Genomic DNA, 15,578 nt, shown 5'->3' with positions numbered 1-15,578 from the left:
TAATTATAGACACAAAGCCCCGAGCTTGGCAACTAATCGTTTTTGTTGGAATAGAAGCTTCGAAATTAATTTAGTGGTAGCAGGCATGACTCAATTGTACCTATCTTTTGATACCGTTTATTACAAAACTAAGGACTATAATCGTATTTAAATTGTATACCTAATCGAGTGCAGCGAGACCAAAACGCACTCTGCACACTGATGAACTTTTGAAGTCGGCTGAGGAGTACATAAATTTATATCGATATCGAAAACATTTCAGTATGTTCTACGAATGGTAGCTCATAGAACTTATTAAACATAATACATTAATAAATAACACATTATGCATTGTAATAAACTTATTTATAACATACGGTGACATACTCGAAACGTTTATATACAACACACATATACATATTTATACATAATCAGAAATTATACATATGAGATATGCCACATATGATATCATATAACATATACATATATGAACCATTGCGAAAAGTTGATACAATAAATAAAACACTCATCAATTGCGTTAAAACGTGGTTTTTTAATTTATTTAAACACTTTTTGTGGGACTCCTTTCTTCTGCTTGGCTTCGACAAATAGTTTCTAGGGAAGGTCGCAAACAGATCTGTTAGGTTTTTCAATTCTCGTTTTATTTCCTAGACTAACCATTCAACAACATATTCTTAAAGACGTGTACATGGGCTAGGGGTAACTTAGAATCAATCTACATGTTGGATCGGTATCAAATCCCTCGAAGAACACAGAATAAGAGATTGAGAGTACAGCGTTTGGCACAGATATAGCCGGAGTTTCAGTTTTGGGTCAGTGTAAGCTGCGTGCGATAGATGAAGTCAAATCAAATCAGATCAGATAGTTGAGAACCTTGGTCCCTCAGTGATGGTAGTAGGCATGGGGGTCCACTGGAGCGGGGGCCGGACCTGGAGCCGGATAGTGGACATAGGGGCTGTGGGCCAGGGCGGGATAGGCGGCATGGAAGTGGGCGGAGGGCAGGACTGGAGTAGCCACTGGCACAGACACCGGAGCTGGAGCAGGAGCGGGAGCGGGACCAGGTGCAGGAGCAGGAGCACCCCGGTGGTACGGTCCCAAGGCAAGAGGATACGAAAGCAGAGGAGCCTTGGGCACCGGCGGAAGTGGGGGAGCCGGGGCCGGGCCGTAATGAGCTGGAACTGGAGCGGGTGCAGGTGCGACGACTGGTGCCAGGTGCGCGGGTGCCTTGTAGGCCAGCGGCTCCTTGCGAACCACCGCATTAAATCCGTGATGGGGATCCGCTGTGTAGTCAACGGTGCGTTTGGTTCCATCCGGATCCACAACAGAGTAGCTGCCCTTAACCACATCTCCGTGGCGCGTCTCGTGCTGTGACTTCAGGTCACCAGTATACCCATCCTGGATGTCGTAGCCAAAGGAATACTTCGGGTCGGGATCGTAGGGTTCGGGAGCAGCCGGTTTGGGCGCCACATAGGGACCTGGCAGGGGCCCATGCTGCGGGGCATATCCTCCATAATGGTGCAGAGGTCCGGGACCAGCTGGACCGCCATAGTATGGTCCGGGTCCAATCACGCCCGCATAGGCGATTCCCAGCACGGCGCTCAGCAGGGAAATCTAAAAAAATTAAAAAGAAAATGTTGAAAATGATTAAATTTAAATAAAATTTATGTAATAGGGGACAGGGGAGAATTGCTTTGAGTTATAACTTCTGGCACAATTAAACTTAATATTAATTTGGAATATTCGACGGACTTTTAACATGTTTAAGATTTTAACCGAGTGTCTTTCTATGAGTAGAACATAATCTTTTAGTAATAGAAACACTTGGTTAATGTATCTTTGCATTCCCCTTGAGAATTAAGAGCACTTTGGTATCCTTTGTTTTCACACCTTCAGCATAACGATGTCCTTGCAGGGGTATCCTTTCCACTCGCTCACAGTTGTCACAGACTCAGCAGACACCACACGTAAAGAGTGGCCGGAGTATCGTTGGCTTCGACGACGATCGCGCTAGAAGAAGTAACCAAAACTGCAAGCGTTCGCTGGGAGTTCTGGCCATTTATACTGGCAAACGGCGGCAAATGTCGCCTGCTTCACATGGCGCAGTCGAGGCAATAAACTAATTTCAGATCAAGAGAGACCCGGCCAGACGGAGTCTTCGGTGTCTTGGGCCAGCGATCAAGCACATGGCGCGGACCAGTACTGTGGTGGCACGGGGCCGGGGATTGACTCTTGCCCACCTGGCGGCAAATCGTGTGCCTGGCTTCAACTTTGGCGCAGTTATCGTGTCGACTTAGAAAGGTTATTCTTCCGCTAAACCATTTAAAGGGTCCCCAGACCCCGGAGCCAAGCCAACCCGAGCTTTGCCCTTTCACTTTTGCGACGTTTACGATTCGGTTTCGATTCGCTTTTCGATCCCCGCTTGGACACCGACTTTGGCAATTATGTGAAAATTTATTTGGCCGCACACAATTGAAATGTTACATTAACATTGGCTGGATGTTAGGATATGCTGCATTTGGCTGCCGCGTAATTAGCTGAGAAGAACAAGCTGCACCGGGCGATGTTGAGGTTCCATATGAAATGGCAGTTGCAGCGCATGCGCAAAAGGTCAGGTGGTCCACAATTGAATTAAGAGTGCCTGGAGTGGGCCCAAAAGCCAGAGGCTCGCCGGAGAAGGGGCGGAAACAGGGGCAGCCAGTCGCCACAACCGCCTAATAAAGCAAAAGGTCAACGCGCTGCTGTCGGCACATTAGTCTGGCCCACAGACCAGGCCAAACAACCACTTGCAGTCTAGGCAAATAATGTCATTAATAATACCCTTCAAAAAGTGGCATGACGACTATATAAGGTTACTCATGATTGATCCTTTAGCTGAAGACTGGTTTTCTGGTTGATCTTCCTCTTAAATGGTTGCTACGTAGCGTGACTGTTGAAAACTGACTATGATAGGACACTTTGTAATAGGAAAACTGATCAGTTACATAACATATAATCAAAGATGAACTTGAGATATATTTTGGAAGATCCAAAAATTTTGCAGCTAGTTCCTAATAGTGCCTGATTAGCCAAAAATACCCTTTCCAGCCTCTAACGGCCAAGTGTCTGCGACAATTCCCATGTTTACCGTTTTGTGAGCTTAATTTATGGCTGCAAATTTGTATCTGGCATCTGGAAAACTATTGACATCTGCATGCATTGTCTTACCCTTGCTGTTACCATCGGGCTTGTTTATGCGACAACTAACTATAACAAAGAATCAAAGTCGTGTCAACCGACGGGTCAGTCGATGTCAGCTGTTTTAACTATTTTTAGCCAGAAGATCAAAGCAATTTATCAATACAAGAATGGCAGGCTAATGCTACAAAGTTGCCAAGAAGACTGAAGACTGAGAAATCCAGTCAATAATGGATTAGTTAAGCACAATATTGGTATCTAGGTATTTTAATTGCAAAAGTTTTGCTTCGACAAAAACTTGCGCGATAGATGTGACATCTCCTGCAGATATTTTACCAATTACAGGGCCCACAGCTGGCAAAACATTCGACGGCATATCTGTAATTTTAAAACCCATCCAGCTGTTTTAGCTTTATGAAACATATTGCCTAAAGCCGCTAAAGATAAATTTATGGCTATTCCCAGCGCAGTTTGATTTAGCTTCTGGTCAGTTCTCAAAGGGAGTTGGAAGTAGTCAGTCGCTTGGAAAGTTTTTAGTCATCGAAACAACGTCTGATGGATTTCAGTCAGGTTCTGGATAAGTGTGGAAACTATGGAAGGTTCCAGGTGATGATCCTTCTGCTGTACGGCTACACAAATATTCTTGGATCACTGCACTACTTTTCGCAGACCCTCATCACCTTCACACCAGAGCATTGGTGGGTGGAATCACAAAATGGGTCCGCACCATGTAACATCTGATCTTTCTTATACAGGTGCTCCCATGCTGACCTTAAGGGTCTCAGTGTGGAAGGGATTCGCTCAGTATATGAAAACATATCCGCCTCATCCTGCACGCCTCTTTTGGGCGTAGTCAACGGCTCAGGTGTTGTAGCTGCGGACCGAAAGTGCAGGAATTGGATTTTCAACAGGGAAAGCGGCTACGAAAGCATTACCACCGAGGTATAAAGCCATTGAAAAATGTTGCTGAGAAACTTTATAATATTGTAAAGAAACCCTTCAGCTCAAATGGGTCTGTGACAAATCGCATCATCCAGCGGTGGGCCAATCCTTCTTCTTCATGGGCTCAGTAGTGGGCACCATAATCTTTGGCTATCTGTCGGATCAGATAGGTCGTCTGCCTTCACTGCTGATGGCCACCTTGTGCGGTGCCACTGGTGACTTTACCACCTCCTTTGTACACACGCTGCCCTGGTTCGCCTTTTCCAGATTTATGTCGGGATTATCCACGGATACCATGTACTACCTAATGTACATATTGGGTAATGTAACTTTAAATCAAAATATAAGGTTAAATTAATCTATCTTCCTAATATCGTCAGTCTTTGAGTACTTAAGCCCCAAGAGCCGTACCTTTGGCCTCAACATCATCTTGGCTGTATTCTACTGCTTCGGACTGATGACCTCGCCCTGGGCCGCCATTTGGATTGGTAATTGGCGTCGCTACCTCTGGCTGGCATCTCTTCCAGCACTGGGCGTCCTTATATATCCATTCCTGATCTGCGAAAGTGCTCAGTGGCTTTTGACCAAAAGGAAGTACGACGAGGCGGTGTTCTGTCTAAAGAAAGTGGCCAAGTTCAATAGGCGACAGGTGGAGGAGTCCGTTTTCGACAAGTTTGTTAAATACTATCGGGAAAGGGAAATCCAGGAATACAAGTTCAATAGTCACGAGGACACTTTCTTAGCCATGTTTTTGACCCCTCGGTTGCGTCGATTCACTTTGACATTGCTCGTGAAGTCGTAAGTTCATTACTTTTAGATCTTAGTGCATTACATAATGTCTCCTTTCGGTTGTAGTGTCATCATAACCCTCTCCTGCGATGTGATTAACCGGAATATGGAGGGCTTAGGTTCATCGCCCTTTAAGCTCTTCTCCTTCACATCGATTGTATACCTTCCAGCGGGAGTGGCTATCCTCTTGTTGCAGAACAAGATCGGACGCAAGGGCATGGCGTGCACCGCTCTTTTTGTGGGTGGACTAATTACCACGGCGACGGGTTTCATGATAGCCCACTTGGATCCCACGGAGAACGCCCTGCTGTTGGCTATCATGGTGGCTCTGGGACGCTTTGGAGCCACCGTTTCCTACGATGCGGAAATCCAGTATGCGGCGGAAATCATTCCGACCAGTGTGCGTGGACAGGCGGTGTCCAACATCCATGTCATTGGATTGGCATCCAGCTCACTGGCCTTCTATGTGATTTATCTGGCCCAGTTCTACAAGCCTCTCCCCTCGATCTTCATTAGTTGCCTGATGTTCTTCGGAGCTGGACTTTGTCTCACATTACCGGAGACCTTAAACAAGTTAGTATATTTCACTGAAACTGAAATAACAAATTATTTATTGGGTCGTTTCCTATCAGGAAGTTGCCCGAAACCTTGGCGGATGGAGAAAAGTTTGCCTTGAACGAGAGCTTCCTCTACTTTCCTTGTTTTTCAAGAAAAGATAAAAATGTTACGACTGAAAGTGTATAATTGAAGACAAATTAAAGTGAACCTCTGGCTGAGAACACTGAGACTTAGTTTGTCGTTGTCATTCGATTTAAAGTAACCTCCACGAAGACTGATTAAATTAGTATATTTAAAAGTTATAAGTTTGTCGTAAATCATCAAAGCAGATTAATTATATGCACGATGATTATACGCCATAAAATTCAAATAAAAAGAATGATTGACAGCGAATTCCTGAGTTAAAAAACACACAACAAACTATAGAGTTTGTCATTTATTTTTTAAGTATTTAGTTGCCCAAAATTGTGAATTTGTTTAGATTTAGTATAGATTCGATATACAAATCGCCTATCTGCTTACAATTTAAGCAGCTCTGACTTTTTGACGTCACGAATTTAATCGTAGCTATAATATCTGTAAATAAACAGCATTGCATGTTTGCAATCACCGACCCCAAAAATCTATACTTATCTCCTCATCATGGTATTCAGCAATAACAAAGGCCTAAGATTTAAAAATAATTCGTCGTAACACATACTTTTTACCGGTAGTATGCGTGGGACACTCAAATGCTAATAAAATTATATTAATAAAAACAGCTTATAACGATATCTTTGAGATAGTATACATTTCCAAGTACATAGTAATAGGTAACCAGCGATCTATACATTTTCATACAGCTTTCTTTCGTGTATTTGACAATTTCGTTTCACGAAAATGCGACTGCAGGCAATCGAAAGCCCCACATCAAACTTTACTTTCGTTCCGTGCGGTTGACATCGCAATTTCGCCTGACACGCGCAATTCTCGGTCAGTGACTACATAAAGTTCTATTGTGACAGGCTGTGTTGGATGCAGCCATACGTCTGTTTCTTATCTTAAATTTAATTAGGAATTTCTCAACGAGCATCTGCTAGCAATCTAAATCCAAGGGATTTAAATAAAATATAAAATGCTCGCCGTGCTGGAGCCTAACATTTTTTTAAATAAGATGTGACAGTGAATACACTAAAATTGACTGCAGCAAATTGCAAGTTCTGTTATTGCATTTCTAATGTTTTAAATTATGTTCTTACCTTGTGTTTTTTCTTCCATATTTGATCAACTCCATTTTGGTTGCCACAAAATTTAAAAATTGCCCGAAAAACTATCTATAATTTAATTTGAAGGGCTATGGAAACAACTGCGACTTACGACCTACCGCACGATTTGTGTTCCTTGTAGTTTTCAGTGCTCCAGCAGAATTACACAACATCTGACGAAAGACCGCAGCTGTCAAACATAATCCACACGAATTATTTCTGATCTCGTTCTGGGAAGAATCGCTGAGCGCACTAATTGGTTTTGGAAATTAAGAGGGAATTAAGAGGGAGAACGCAGCCAATTAGGCCAGTCGCATATGCAGTCGTGGAGATGAGTCGGAGCCGTGTCGTCGTTCGCAGGCTCATCTCAATTCCCGGATAGAAACGTGACTGGATTCAAGTGGTGCGAGTGGAAGGGATCACAATGTTGGAGGTGGACAAGATCCTGGAGAAGTGCGGCGACTTCAGCCGTCTGCAGATGATAATGCTGCTGCTCTTCTGTGTGATCAACGTTCTTTCAGCCCTGCACTACTACTCCCAAACCATCATCAGCTTCGTTCCCAAATACTGGTGCGTATAGGTCCGCTGTTCACCACGTCGTATACTTAACGCATTGCTCATACGCCCAGGTGTGCAGATGGTTTGCCCGCCAGCATTGAGTCGCCAGTTGAGTCGAGCTGCCTGCCGTTGAACCGGAATATGAGCACTCCTAATACCTGCTACAGCTATAACTATGAGCTATATATGGGCTACCAGAGCTTTCCCAGCGAAATGGATTGGGTGTGCGCCGACGCCTGGAAACTCACGCTCGGCCAGTCCATGTTCTTTGTTGGCTCTGTGGTGGGCTCTATGGTTCTGGGCTACCTAGCGGATGTGGTTGGACGTCTGCCCATTCTGATCGTGGCCAACCTGATTGCTATGACAGGCAATCTACTGACCATATGGAGCACCAATGTCACGCTCTTCTGTATGTTTCGCATGATTTCCGGCATTGCTACGGATAGCAACTTTGTGATGATGTACATTTTGGGTGAGAACATTTTTATACTAGTTACTCGCAGATTCCTTGAAGGAAGTATTCCTGCCTCAGAAAACAGCCGTCTCCTTAGATGCTAAATATTCAATTTCCGCGTGCAGGAGCAGTTTCATTTCAATTCCATTAACTGACAAAGGGGTCACGGCACTCGATAATAGCGTTCTATCTTGTTGAAATATAATTCAATACTTCTTATACCCAACTTAGTTATGGAGTACATGCGGCCATCCGTGCGCACCCTTGGCCTGAGCATCTGCATTGGATTTTTCTACTGTCTAGGCTCGATGGCGGCTCCCTGGATCGCCGTGCTCATGCGCAGCTGGCGGGGATTCCTACTGACCACCTCCTTGCCCCTGCTGGTGGTGCCGCTTTTCTACCTCATTGTGCCAGAAAGCATTCAGTGGCTGATTTCCAAGCAGAAGTACGACAGCGCCGTTGTCTGCCTGAAACGGGTGGCCAGGATAAATGGACGGCACGTGGAGGAGAGTGCCTACGCGGAGTTCATCGAGGAGTGCCAGTGCATTCAGCAAAACCAGAAGGCGTCACCCCATCTACTTGACCTGTTCCAAACGCCACGGCTCCGTCGCCATACCCTCATCCTCTTCTTCAAATCGTGAGTGGTTAAAAGAGTGAGCTTATGGTTTTGATTTTTACTAATTTTCAACACCCACGCGCAGCATGGTCATCACCCTCTGCTACGATGCGGTTTCTCGCAACGTTCAGGGCCTTGGCATTTCGCCATTTGTGATGTTCTCGCTGAGCGCCACCGCCATTCTGCCGGCGTGTCTGCTCATCATCGCCCTCCAAGATCGCATCGGTCGGAAGGCGATGGCGTCCGCCTCTCTGCTGCTCAGTGGCATTTTCATCTCGGTCACCGGAGGCATCATCTTCGCCGCCTCTGCATCGGATAAGAGTGAGTTCAACACAATCAACTGGGGATCAATTTTAAGTTGACTTTTGACAGTGAATGGTACGATTACCATTAAATAGATAATTGTGTGGATATTTCAGCAGCTTACAGAAAAATGCTCACGTATTTCATAAAGAAACATAAAACGAGCTGTGAAGCATAAAAATGTAGTGCTTAAATCTGTATTTAATATTGCATTTTTATTCCCAAACCCCTATTTAAATATAATGATAACAAATCACAAACTTGCATCCTTTTAGCCACCACTTTGCTGGTAAGCCTGTCCGTAGTTGGTCGCTTTGGAGTGACGGTGGCCTACAATTCAGGAGCACAATATGCCACCGAACTGATCCCCACCTGCGTTCGCGGACAAGGAGTTGCAGCAGTCCACGTAGCCGGCTATGCCTTCACCTTCTTCAGTGCGTACATCCTGTTCACGAGGAGCGTCTTCTCGCCGCTGCCGGAGATTATCTTGGGCGTGCTTTCCTTGCTGGGGGCGTGTCTCTGCCTCCTGCTGCCGGAAACGCTTCACCGGACATTGCCCACTTCTCTGGAAGATGGCGAGAATTTCGGAAAGAACGATCGCTGGTACACCTTCAGTTTTCTGGAGGGACGCACTCAATCAGCCGTCACACTGGACATCCAAAACGCCAAGATGTACTCGCAATCAACGGAATCGGCCGTCTACTTTTGAGTAAATATGTTTAGATTGTGGAACTCGTTTGGGTGTTTTTACTGCAGTTGTAGTTGTCCGTAGAATCCACTAAAGTGTAATAGTTTGTAGTACAAGCAGCGGTATCAAAAATTAGACTGTATTTGTAGAATAAGTTTTTCAAATGTGTACACTAAAAACTTCTTCCGTAAAAAGTGATTAAACAATAAATGAATATATTACTAAATACTTAGGAAGAAGATATGATTTTTATTTTATATTTAATATTAATATCTAAAGTTTAATCACTTTTTTTAATATCAGTTTGCCATTTATTAAATAAACGGTATAGACAATTCAAGTGGCGTTTTCTAAACTGTGAATTTGTGTAATACCGACGCGACATTGTTTAATCGGTCTTAACTGTTTCTATTTGCAAGAATTAAATCTATTTGAATTGTAAACCTACCATAAAGATAAAAGACTGCTTTGTTATGCTCTTGCGGGCGTCGCATTAGTAAAAAGAGAGAACGCTAAGTTCGATTTTCTCGACTAACAGATACTCAGCTAGTGAAGCGAAGGACAAATTTGTTTTCGTGACTGTTCTTTGCGGATTGCAGGCGTGGCAAAGACTTGGAACAAACTTGGCGTCACTAGGAGCTGGATGCATGATGTCAACTTTCTAGGTTTTGCTGTTCCCAAGATCACGGCCTTCATACGGGCAGACGTAAAGAAGGGCCTAACCAGTTGGACTCGGCTAGTGATCCGGATCAGAAGTATATATGATTTTCCATGAATCTAGTATACCCTTCACCCTACGATTCCATGAGTCTCAAACGATACTCTCCGCATCCAAACAGAAGTCAGTCGTCGGAAGTTGTTCAAACGCTTTCTTTCTTTTCCTAATGCCCCAAGGGAGATAAACAAATAGCAACAGATTACCCTTGTTTGCACTGTATTAGCGCATTATAGCCTGCACCCAGAATCGGTTATATACCACCTGCTGTTCTACTTTGTCGACATCAGTTGATGATTCGCGATTGCAGCGGTTCCGTGTGCCGAAATGGATCTCCAGAGTGTCCTGGAGAAATGCGGCAACTTTGGCCCCTATCAAATCCTCCTTCTGGGACTTTTTGGATACACAAACATTGTGTCTTCGCTGCACTACTTTTCGCAGACCATCATTAGTTTCACGCCATCGCACAGGTGAGAGGGATATTTGTGATTAAAAAAACATGAAATGTATTAATGAGATGGGTAATACACTTTTAAAATATTCAATTTGAAAAGATCATGCCACTTTTATTTAAATAAGGTTCCATTCAAGAAATTTATAATACAAAATTCCTACCGTTTTAGATGTTCTCAGCCAAAAGACTATCAACCAAATTCCACTTCCCTGCTGTCCTGCAGTATCGTACAGTTCGATGTAGAATTCAAGTGTACCTCCTGGGATTTTGAAAGAGAAAGCGACTACGAGAGTGTCACTACAGAGGTATGCTTCAGCCCAAAAGTATAAAACTGATTTTTTAAACAAACACACCCGTCCGAAATATTGAACACAGCACAAATGGGTCTGCGACGATGCCTACAAACTGGCGGTGGGTCAGTCCTTCTTCTTCATTGGATCCGCCCTGGGGAGTATATTCTTCGGATACTTGGCCGATCGCATAGGACGTCTCCCTGCCTGCGTTCTGTCGACCTTGACAGGAGCCTCTGGGGATTTCTTTACCTCCTTCGTGGAAAGTTTGCCCTGGTTCTCGTTCACCCGGTTTATATCCGGTCTGTCTATGGACACCCAGTATGTCCTGATGTACATTTTGGGTATGTACATTCAAACAATTTTCATAAGTAGTTCAGAAAAACTCTACCCTTTTTACAGTTTTCGAGTACTTGAGTCCACAACACCGCACCTTCGGCCTAAACATCATCCTGGGCGTCTTCTACTGCGTTGGGCTAATGATATCCCCGTGGATAGCTATTTGGGTGACTAACTGGCGGCATTACCTCTGGGCTGCATCACTTCCAGCGCTGGGAATGCTACTATTCCCAGTGTTTCTCCACGAAAGCGCGGAGTGGCTGCTGACAAAGGGAAAATTCGAAAAGGCAGAAAAAAGTCTTCGAGGTGTCGCCAAGTTTAATGGACGCCAAGTTGATGACTCTGTTTTCGATGAGTTCATTAAGCATTACCGCGAAAAGCTAAACAACTCACAGAATAAAACTTCGGATACCTTTATGGGTATGTTGAGGACTCCAAGACTGAGAAAGTTCACCATTATTCTATTGATCAAATCGTGAGTTAAAATGAGATATATTCAATAAGTTAAGCCATCTTTTATCTTATTTCAGAATGATCATTACAATTGCATTCGACATCCTGAGTCGCAATGTTGAAGGCGTGGGCATATCGCCATTCAAGCTCTTCTCCTACTCTGGATTTTGTTACCTGCCTGCCGGCCTTACCATTATCCTATTCCAGAACAAAATCGGGCGAAAGGGCATGGCATGCGCCTCCCTGTTCGTGGGTGCCATAATCACGGCGGCTACTGGCTACTTAGTGGCCACCTTGGATCCAGAAGACTACTCTGTCCTTTTGGGATTCATGGTCAGTCTGGGAAGATATGGCGCAGTGGTGGCCTACGATGCTGAGGCCCAGTATGCAGCTGAAATTATTCCAACCAGTGTGAAAGGACGAGGAGTGGCCAACATCCATGTGGTGGGCAATGCCTTTGCGTTCTTCAGCTCCTACATCATCTACTTGGGAACTTTCTACAAGCCACTGCCATCTCTAATGATCAGTTTCATTCTGCTAATCGGCGCTTGTTTGTGCCTGGCTCTACCCGAGACTTTGCACAAGTAAGTCTTCTTCATTCCGAATACATCAAAATATTTAAATATTTATAATATTTTCTTGGCAGAAATCTTCCCCAGAATCTAGAGGAGGGCGAAATGTTTGCGAAAGGCGAGAAATGGTACTACTTTCCTTGCTTTTCACGCCGACAGAAATCTCAGAAGTCTGCGTCTCAATTGGAGTCATCCGGCGGAATTACAAATAAGTTATAAGTTTTTATACAAAATACAAATACAGATTACAAGTCACTTCAAAACATGTTTACTGGGCTCTTAGTTATATGGGCAATTCTAGACAAGTTCTGTTTGGACACGAATTACTAGTTATATGGTTTCGGACACTCATAAACGCTACCAATTTCACCATATTCTGGTTTCATTTCTAGAACTGACGTCTTTGTTATCCCAGGCCCAGACATTTATTTCTCATAATGCATTTTTATCTGGCCTGTCTACACTTAATTAGCTTCTTTCAGACTTTTCGTAGTTCCGGAAACATTACAACAAAAAGCCATAAAATTCCAAATAAATCACGTTGTATAGAAAGTGATTACTTAAATTTTACGACTTCATAGCGTTGCTATATAAACAAGTCACACCACACGTTTTAGCTTAAATACTCAGTACAAAATTTTTATTATTAGTGTCTAGCACCCTGTCTAATGTTACTCTGTTGTCTTAAGCCCGCTCAAGTTCAGCAGTTAGTTTATAAATATGAACAGGTGCGAGTAGTCAGAATGTAATAAGTCGGATCTTATGCATATTTAAATTGATGTTTCCAAATTATCTGTTTGCTTTTCAACAGAACATTTTTATGATACCAACGAGACTTTGTTTGCGCAGATTACCCTGTTTCTATTTGCCAGACAGCTCTATTTTACTGGACCCCAACACACCCATGGAGATAAAAGTAAGCCCAAACTTATGTTGTGCGGGCGTCACATTAATACTCGGCCCATGGGTCTAGAAAGAATCTCTCCACACGCCAAACAGACGCCAGACGTCGGAAATGGTTCGCAAGCTCTGTTTCTTCCTCATGCCCCGGTGTGAGATAAACTAGCAGCAGATATTATGTGTTTGCAGAGTATTAGCAACATATCCAGGTGCCGGAATGGTGTATATACCAGCTGCTCGCACCCTTCGCTGGCATCAGTCGGTGGTCTGCGATCAGGGCGGTTTCTTGTGCCGAAATGGATCTTCAGCGTGTCCTGGAGAAGTGCGGAAACTTCGGCCCCTATCAAATCCTACTCCTTGGACTCTATGGATACACTAATATAGTGTCCTCGCTGCACTACTTTTCGCAGACTCTGATCAGCTTCACGCCCTCGCACAGGTAGGCATTTCAATATAAAACTTAACGAAATTTTATTTTAAAAGTTAATCCTTAATAAATATTTGAAATTTGTCAATTGTGGTAATAGATATTTCAAATGTAATTTCTCGAATGAGTTAATCCAATCCAATTAATCTAAAAAAATCAAGACCACATCTAAATTCACAATAAACGAAATATGCTCACCTTAAATGTTTCCCATCTTTATATTTTAGATGCTCTGCGCCAGTGGAAGAATATTCACAGAATTTCACTGATCGGCTGTCCTGCAGTGTCATTCAGTATGATGTCGATAGGACCTCTTTTCGGGATTACAAATGCACCTCCTGGGACTTCGATAAGGAAAGCAACTACGAGAGTGTCACCACAGAGGTATGCTTCAGCCCAAAAGTAGAAACCCCATTTTATAATCAACACTCTCGTCCGAAATATTGAACACAGCTCGAGTGGGTATGCGACGATGCCTACAAACTGGCGGTGGGTCAGTCCTTCTTCTTCATTGGATCCGCCCTGGGAAGTACATTCTTCGGATACTTGGCCGATCGCATAGGACGTCTCCCTGCCTGCGTTCTGTCGACCTTGACAGGAGCCTCTGGGGATTTCTTTACCTCCTTCGTGGGCAGTCTGCCTATGTTCTCGTTCACCCGTTTTATATCTGGTCTCTCTATGGATACACAGTATGTCCTGATGTACATTTTGGGTAAGTTTATAATAAATATTTAAGTTTTATACACTATATTCAAACCCATATTATTGCAGTGTTCGAGTACTTGAGCCCACAACACCGCACCTTTGGTCTGAATATCATATTGGGTGTTTTCTACTCAGTTGGCCTTATGATCTCGCCTTGGATAGCAATTTGGCTGGGCAACTGGCGCAGTTACCTATGGTCGGCATCCCTTCCAGCTCTCGGAATGCTAATTTTCCCATTATTCCTTCACGAAAGCGTCGAGTGGCTACTAACAAAGGGAAAATTCGACAAGGCAGTTAACAACCTCAAAAGTGTTGCCAAATTCAATGGACGTCAAGTAGACGACTCTGTTTTCGATGAGTTCATCAAACATTATCGAGAGAAGTTGAACAGTGCCCAAAAGAAATCCTCAGATACCTTCATGGGTATGTTGAGGACTCCAAGACTGAGAAAGTTCACAATTATTCTTTTGATCAAATCGTGAGTTACAATAATACTGAGATATTTTGAACATGTTAGAACTTTAATTATATTATTTCAGAATGATCATTACAATTGCATTCGACATCCTGAGTCGCAATGTTGAAGGCGTGGGCATATCGCCTTTCAAGCTCTTCTCCTACTCAGGATTCGTCGTCCTTCCTGGTGGTCTAACCATTATCCTGTTCCAAAACAAAATCGGGCGAAAGGGTATGGCCTGCGCCTCGCTTCTTGTTGGTGCCTTCATCACGGCCACCACCGGTTACCTGGTTGGCACTCTAGATCCAACGAACTACTCCGTACTCCTGGGATTAATGGTGTGCTTGGCAAGATTCGGAGCGGTTGTTGCCTACGATGCGGAGGCCCAGTACGCGGCAGAGATTATTCCTACTAGTGTACGAGGACGAGGAGTGGCCAACATACATGTGGTGGGCAATGCCTTCGCGTTCTTCAGCTCCTACATCATCTACTTGGGAACTTTCTACAAGCCATTGCCCTCACTCTTGATCAGCTTCCTCCTCATTATTGGCGCTTGTTTGTGCCTAACTCTTCCAGAAACTTTGCACAAGTGGGTTTTCGATTAATTAATCCATTTAGCTATATACAATAATTATTTTATCCTGCAGGCAACTCCCACAAACTCTAGAGGAGGGCGAGATATTCGCCAAGGGCGAGAAATGGTACTTTTTCCCTTGCTTTTCACGCAAACGGCAGTCGAATAAATCCGAATCTCAGTTGGAGTCAGCCAACGAAATTACAAAGTAGTTATAGTAAATGTATTAAGAATATAATAAATGCTAATGCCAAAGAACACAGAGTAACAACAAAACATGTTTACTGGTATCTTAAGTTGTATGGGTGGTTACTAAGACTATAATCCCAAGTTTTATTGCCTATGATAATACTAAAAGTATCTGAT

At 43.7% G+C, this 15,578-nt stretch overlaps 5 protein-coding genes across 7 annotated transcripts; 4 read left to right on the top strand and 1 right to left on the bottom strand.

The window, feature by feature from the left end:
* Positions 1 to 512: 512 nt before the first annotated feature.
* Positions 513 to 2,032, bottom strand: LOC6619063 (larval cuticle protein A1A). The gene is made up of 2 exons (XM_002043268.2): positions 1,888 to 2,032; positions 513 to 1,611 (listed from the first exon to the last, which is right to left on the bottom strand). Exons 1-2 carry the CDS (start codon positions 1,894 to 1,896, stop codon positions 883 to 885), a joined length of 738 nt encoding a protein of 245 aa, XP_002043304.1. The 5' UTR covers positions 1,897 to 2,032; the 3' UTR covers positions 513 to 882.
* A 1,631-nt stretch (positions 2,033 to 3,663) lies between these two features.
* On the top strand, positions 3,664 to 6,002 carry LOC6619062 (organic cation transporter-like protein). The gene is made up of 6 exons (XM_002043267.2): positions 3,664 to 3,872; positions 3,930 to 4,116; positions 4,178 to 4,436; positions 4,497 to 4,914; positions 4,972 to 5,478; positions 5,538 to 6,002. The coding sequence occupies exons 1-6, from the start codon at positions 3,730 to 3,732 to the stop codon at positions 5,647 to 5,649; spliced, it is 1,626 nt and encodes a 541-aa protein (XP_002043303.1). The 5' UTR covers positions 3,664 to 3,729; the 3' UTR covers positions 5,650 to 6,002.
* A 335-nt stretch (positions 6,003 to 6,337) lies between these two features.
* Positions 6,338 to 9,562, top strand: LOC6619061 (organic cation transporter-like protein). 3 transcript variants are annotated; one of them, XM_032722093.1, is made up of 6 exons: positions 6,338 to 6,435; positions 6,850 to 7,277; positions 7,337 to 7,737; positions 7,951 to 8,356; positions 8,421 to 8,656; positions 8,914 to 9,562. In XM_032722093.1, the coding sequence occupies exons 2-6, from the start codon at positions 7,132 to 7,134 to the stop codon at positions 9,345 to 9,347; spliced, it is 1,623 nt and encodes a 540-aa protein (XP_032577984.1). In that variant the 5' UTR covers positions 6,338 to 6,435; positions 6,850 to 7,131; the 3' UTR covers positions 9,348 to 9,562. The 3 variants fall into 3 exon arrangements, with proteins under 3 accessions (XP_032577984.1, XP_032577983.1, XP_002043302.1); XM_032722092.1 differs by having other exon boundaries at positions 6,339 to 6,435; positions 6,795 to 7,277; XM_002043266.2 differs by lacking the exon at positions 6,338 to 6,435 and having other exon boundaries at positions 6,451 to 7,277.
* A 764-nt stretch (positions 9,563 to 10,326) lies between these two features.
* On the top strand, positions 10,327 to 12,416 carry LOC6619060 (organic cation transporter protein). The gene is made up of 6 exons (XM_002043265.2): positions 10,327 to 10,511; positions 10,665 to 10,800; positions 10,871 to 11,129; positions 11,188 to 11,599; positions 11,655 to 12,161; positions 12,224 to 12,416. The coding sequence occupies exons 1-6, from the start codon at positions 10,369 to 10,371 to the stop codon at positions 12,366 to 12,368; spliced, it is 1,602 nt and encodes a 533-aa protein (XP_002043301.2). The 5' UTR covers positions 10,327 to 10,368; the 3' UTR covers positions 12,369 to 12,416.
* Positions 12,417 to 13,309: 893 nt separating this feature from the next.
* Positions 13,310 to 15,488, top strand: LOC6619059 (organic cation transporter protein). The gene is made up of 6 exons (XM_002043264.2): positions 13,310 to 13,488; positions 13,704 to 13,860; positions 13,930 to 14,188; positions 14,248 to 14,659; positions 14,721 to 15,227; positions 15,286 to 15,488. The coding sequence occupies exons 1-6, from the start codon at positions 13,346 to 13,348 to the stop codon at positions 15,422 to 15,424; spliced, it is 1,617 nt and encodes a 538-aa protein (XP_002043300.1). The 5' UTR covers positions 13,310 to 13,345; the 3' UTR covers positions 15,425 to 15,488.
* Positions 15,489 to 15,578: the final 90 nt, after the last annotated feature.

Source organism: Drosophila sechellia, chromosome 3R (assembly GCF_004382195.2).
Source record: "Drosophila sechellia strain sech25 chromosome 3R, ASM438219v1, whole genome shotgun sequence".
Classification (NCBI taxonomy): domain Eukaryota; kingdom Metazoa; phylum Arthropoda; class Insecta; order Diptera; family Drosophilidae; genus Drosophila; species Drosophila sechellia.
Note: the sequence above shows the minus strand (reverse complement) of the source record. Positions and strands in the feature narration are given on the sequence as shown.

Coding starts and splice junctions, on each gene's coding strand:
- LOC6619062 (XM_002043267.2), top strand. CDS start 3,730: ATGGATTTCAGTCAGGTTCTGGATAAGTGTGGAAACTATGGAAGGTTC. Junction 4,437..4,496: donor CTACCTAATGTACATATTGG/GTAATGTAACTT, acceptor TAATATCGTCAG/TCTTTGAGTACTTAAGCCCC. Junction 4,915..4,971: donor TTGACATTGCTCGTGAAGTC/GTAAGTTCATTA, acceptor TTTCGGTTGTAG/TGTCATCATAACCCTCTCCT.
- LOC6619061 (XM_032722093.1), top strand. CDS start 7,132: ATGTTGGAGGTGGACAAGATCCTGGAGAAGTGCGGCGACTTCAGCCGT. Junction 7,738..7,950: donor TGTGATGATGTACATTTTGG/GTGAGAACATTT, acceptor TACCCAACTTAG/TTATGGAGTACATGCGGCCA. Junction 8,657..8,913: donor CGCCTCTGCATCGGATAAGA/GTGAGTTCAACA, acceptor GCATCCTTTTAG/CCACCACTTTGCTGGTAAGC.
- LOC6619060 (XM_002043265.2), top strand. CDS start 10,369: ATGGATCTCCAGAGTGTCCTGGAGAAATGCGGCAACTTTGGCCCCTAT. Junction 10,512..10,664: donor AGTTTCACGCCATCGCACAG/GTGAGAGGGATA, acceptor CTACCGTTTTAG/ATGTTCTCAGCCAAAAGACT. Junction 12,162..12,223: donor CTACCCGAGACTTTGCACAA/GTAAGTCTTCTT, acceptor TTTTCTTGGCAG/AAATCTTCCCCAGAATCTAG.
- LOC6619059 (XM_002043264.2), top strand. CDS start 13,346: ATGGATCTTCAGCGTGTCCTGGAGAAGTGCGGAAACTTCGGCCCCTAT. Junction 13,861..13,929: donor ACGAGAGTGTCACCACAGAG/GTATGCTTCAGC, acceptor TATTGAACACAG/CTCGAGTGGGTATGCGACGA. Junction 15,228..15,285: donor CTTCCAGAAACTTTGCACAA/GTGGGTTTTCGA, acceptor TTTATCCTGCAG/GCAACTCCCACAAACTCTAG.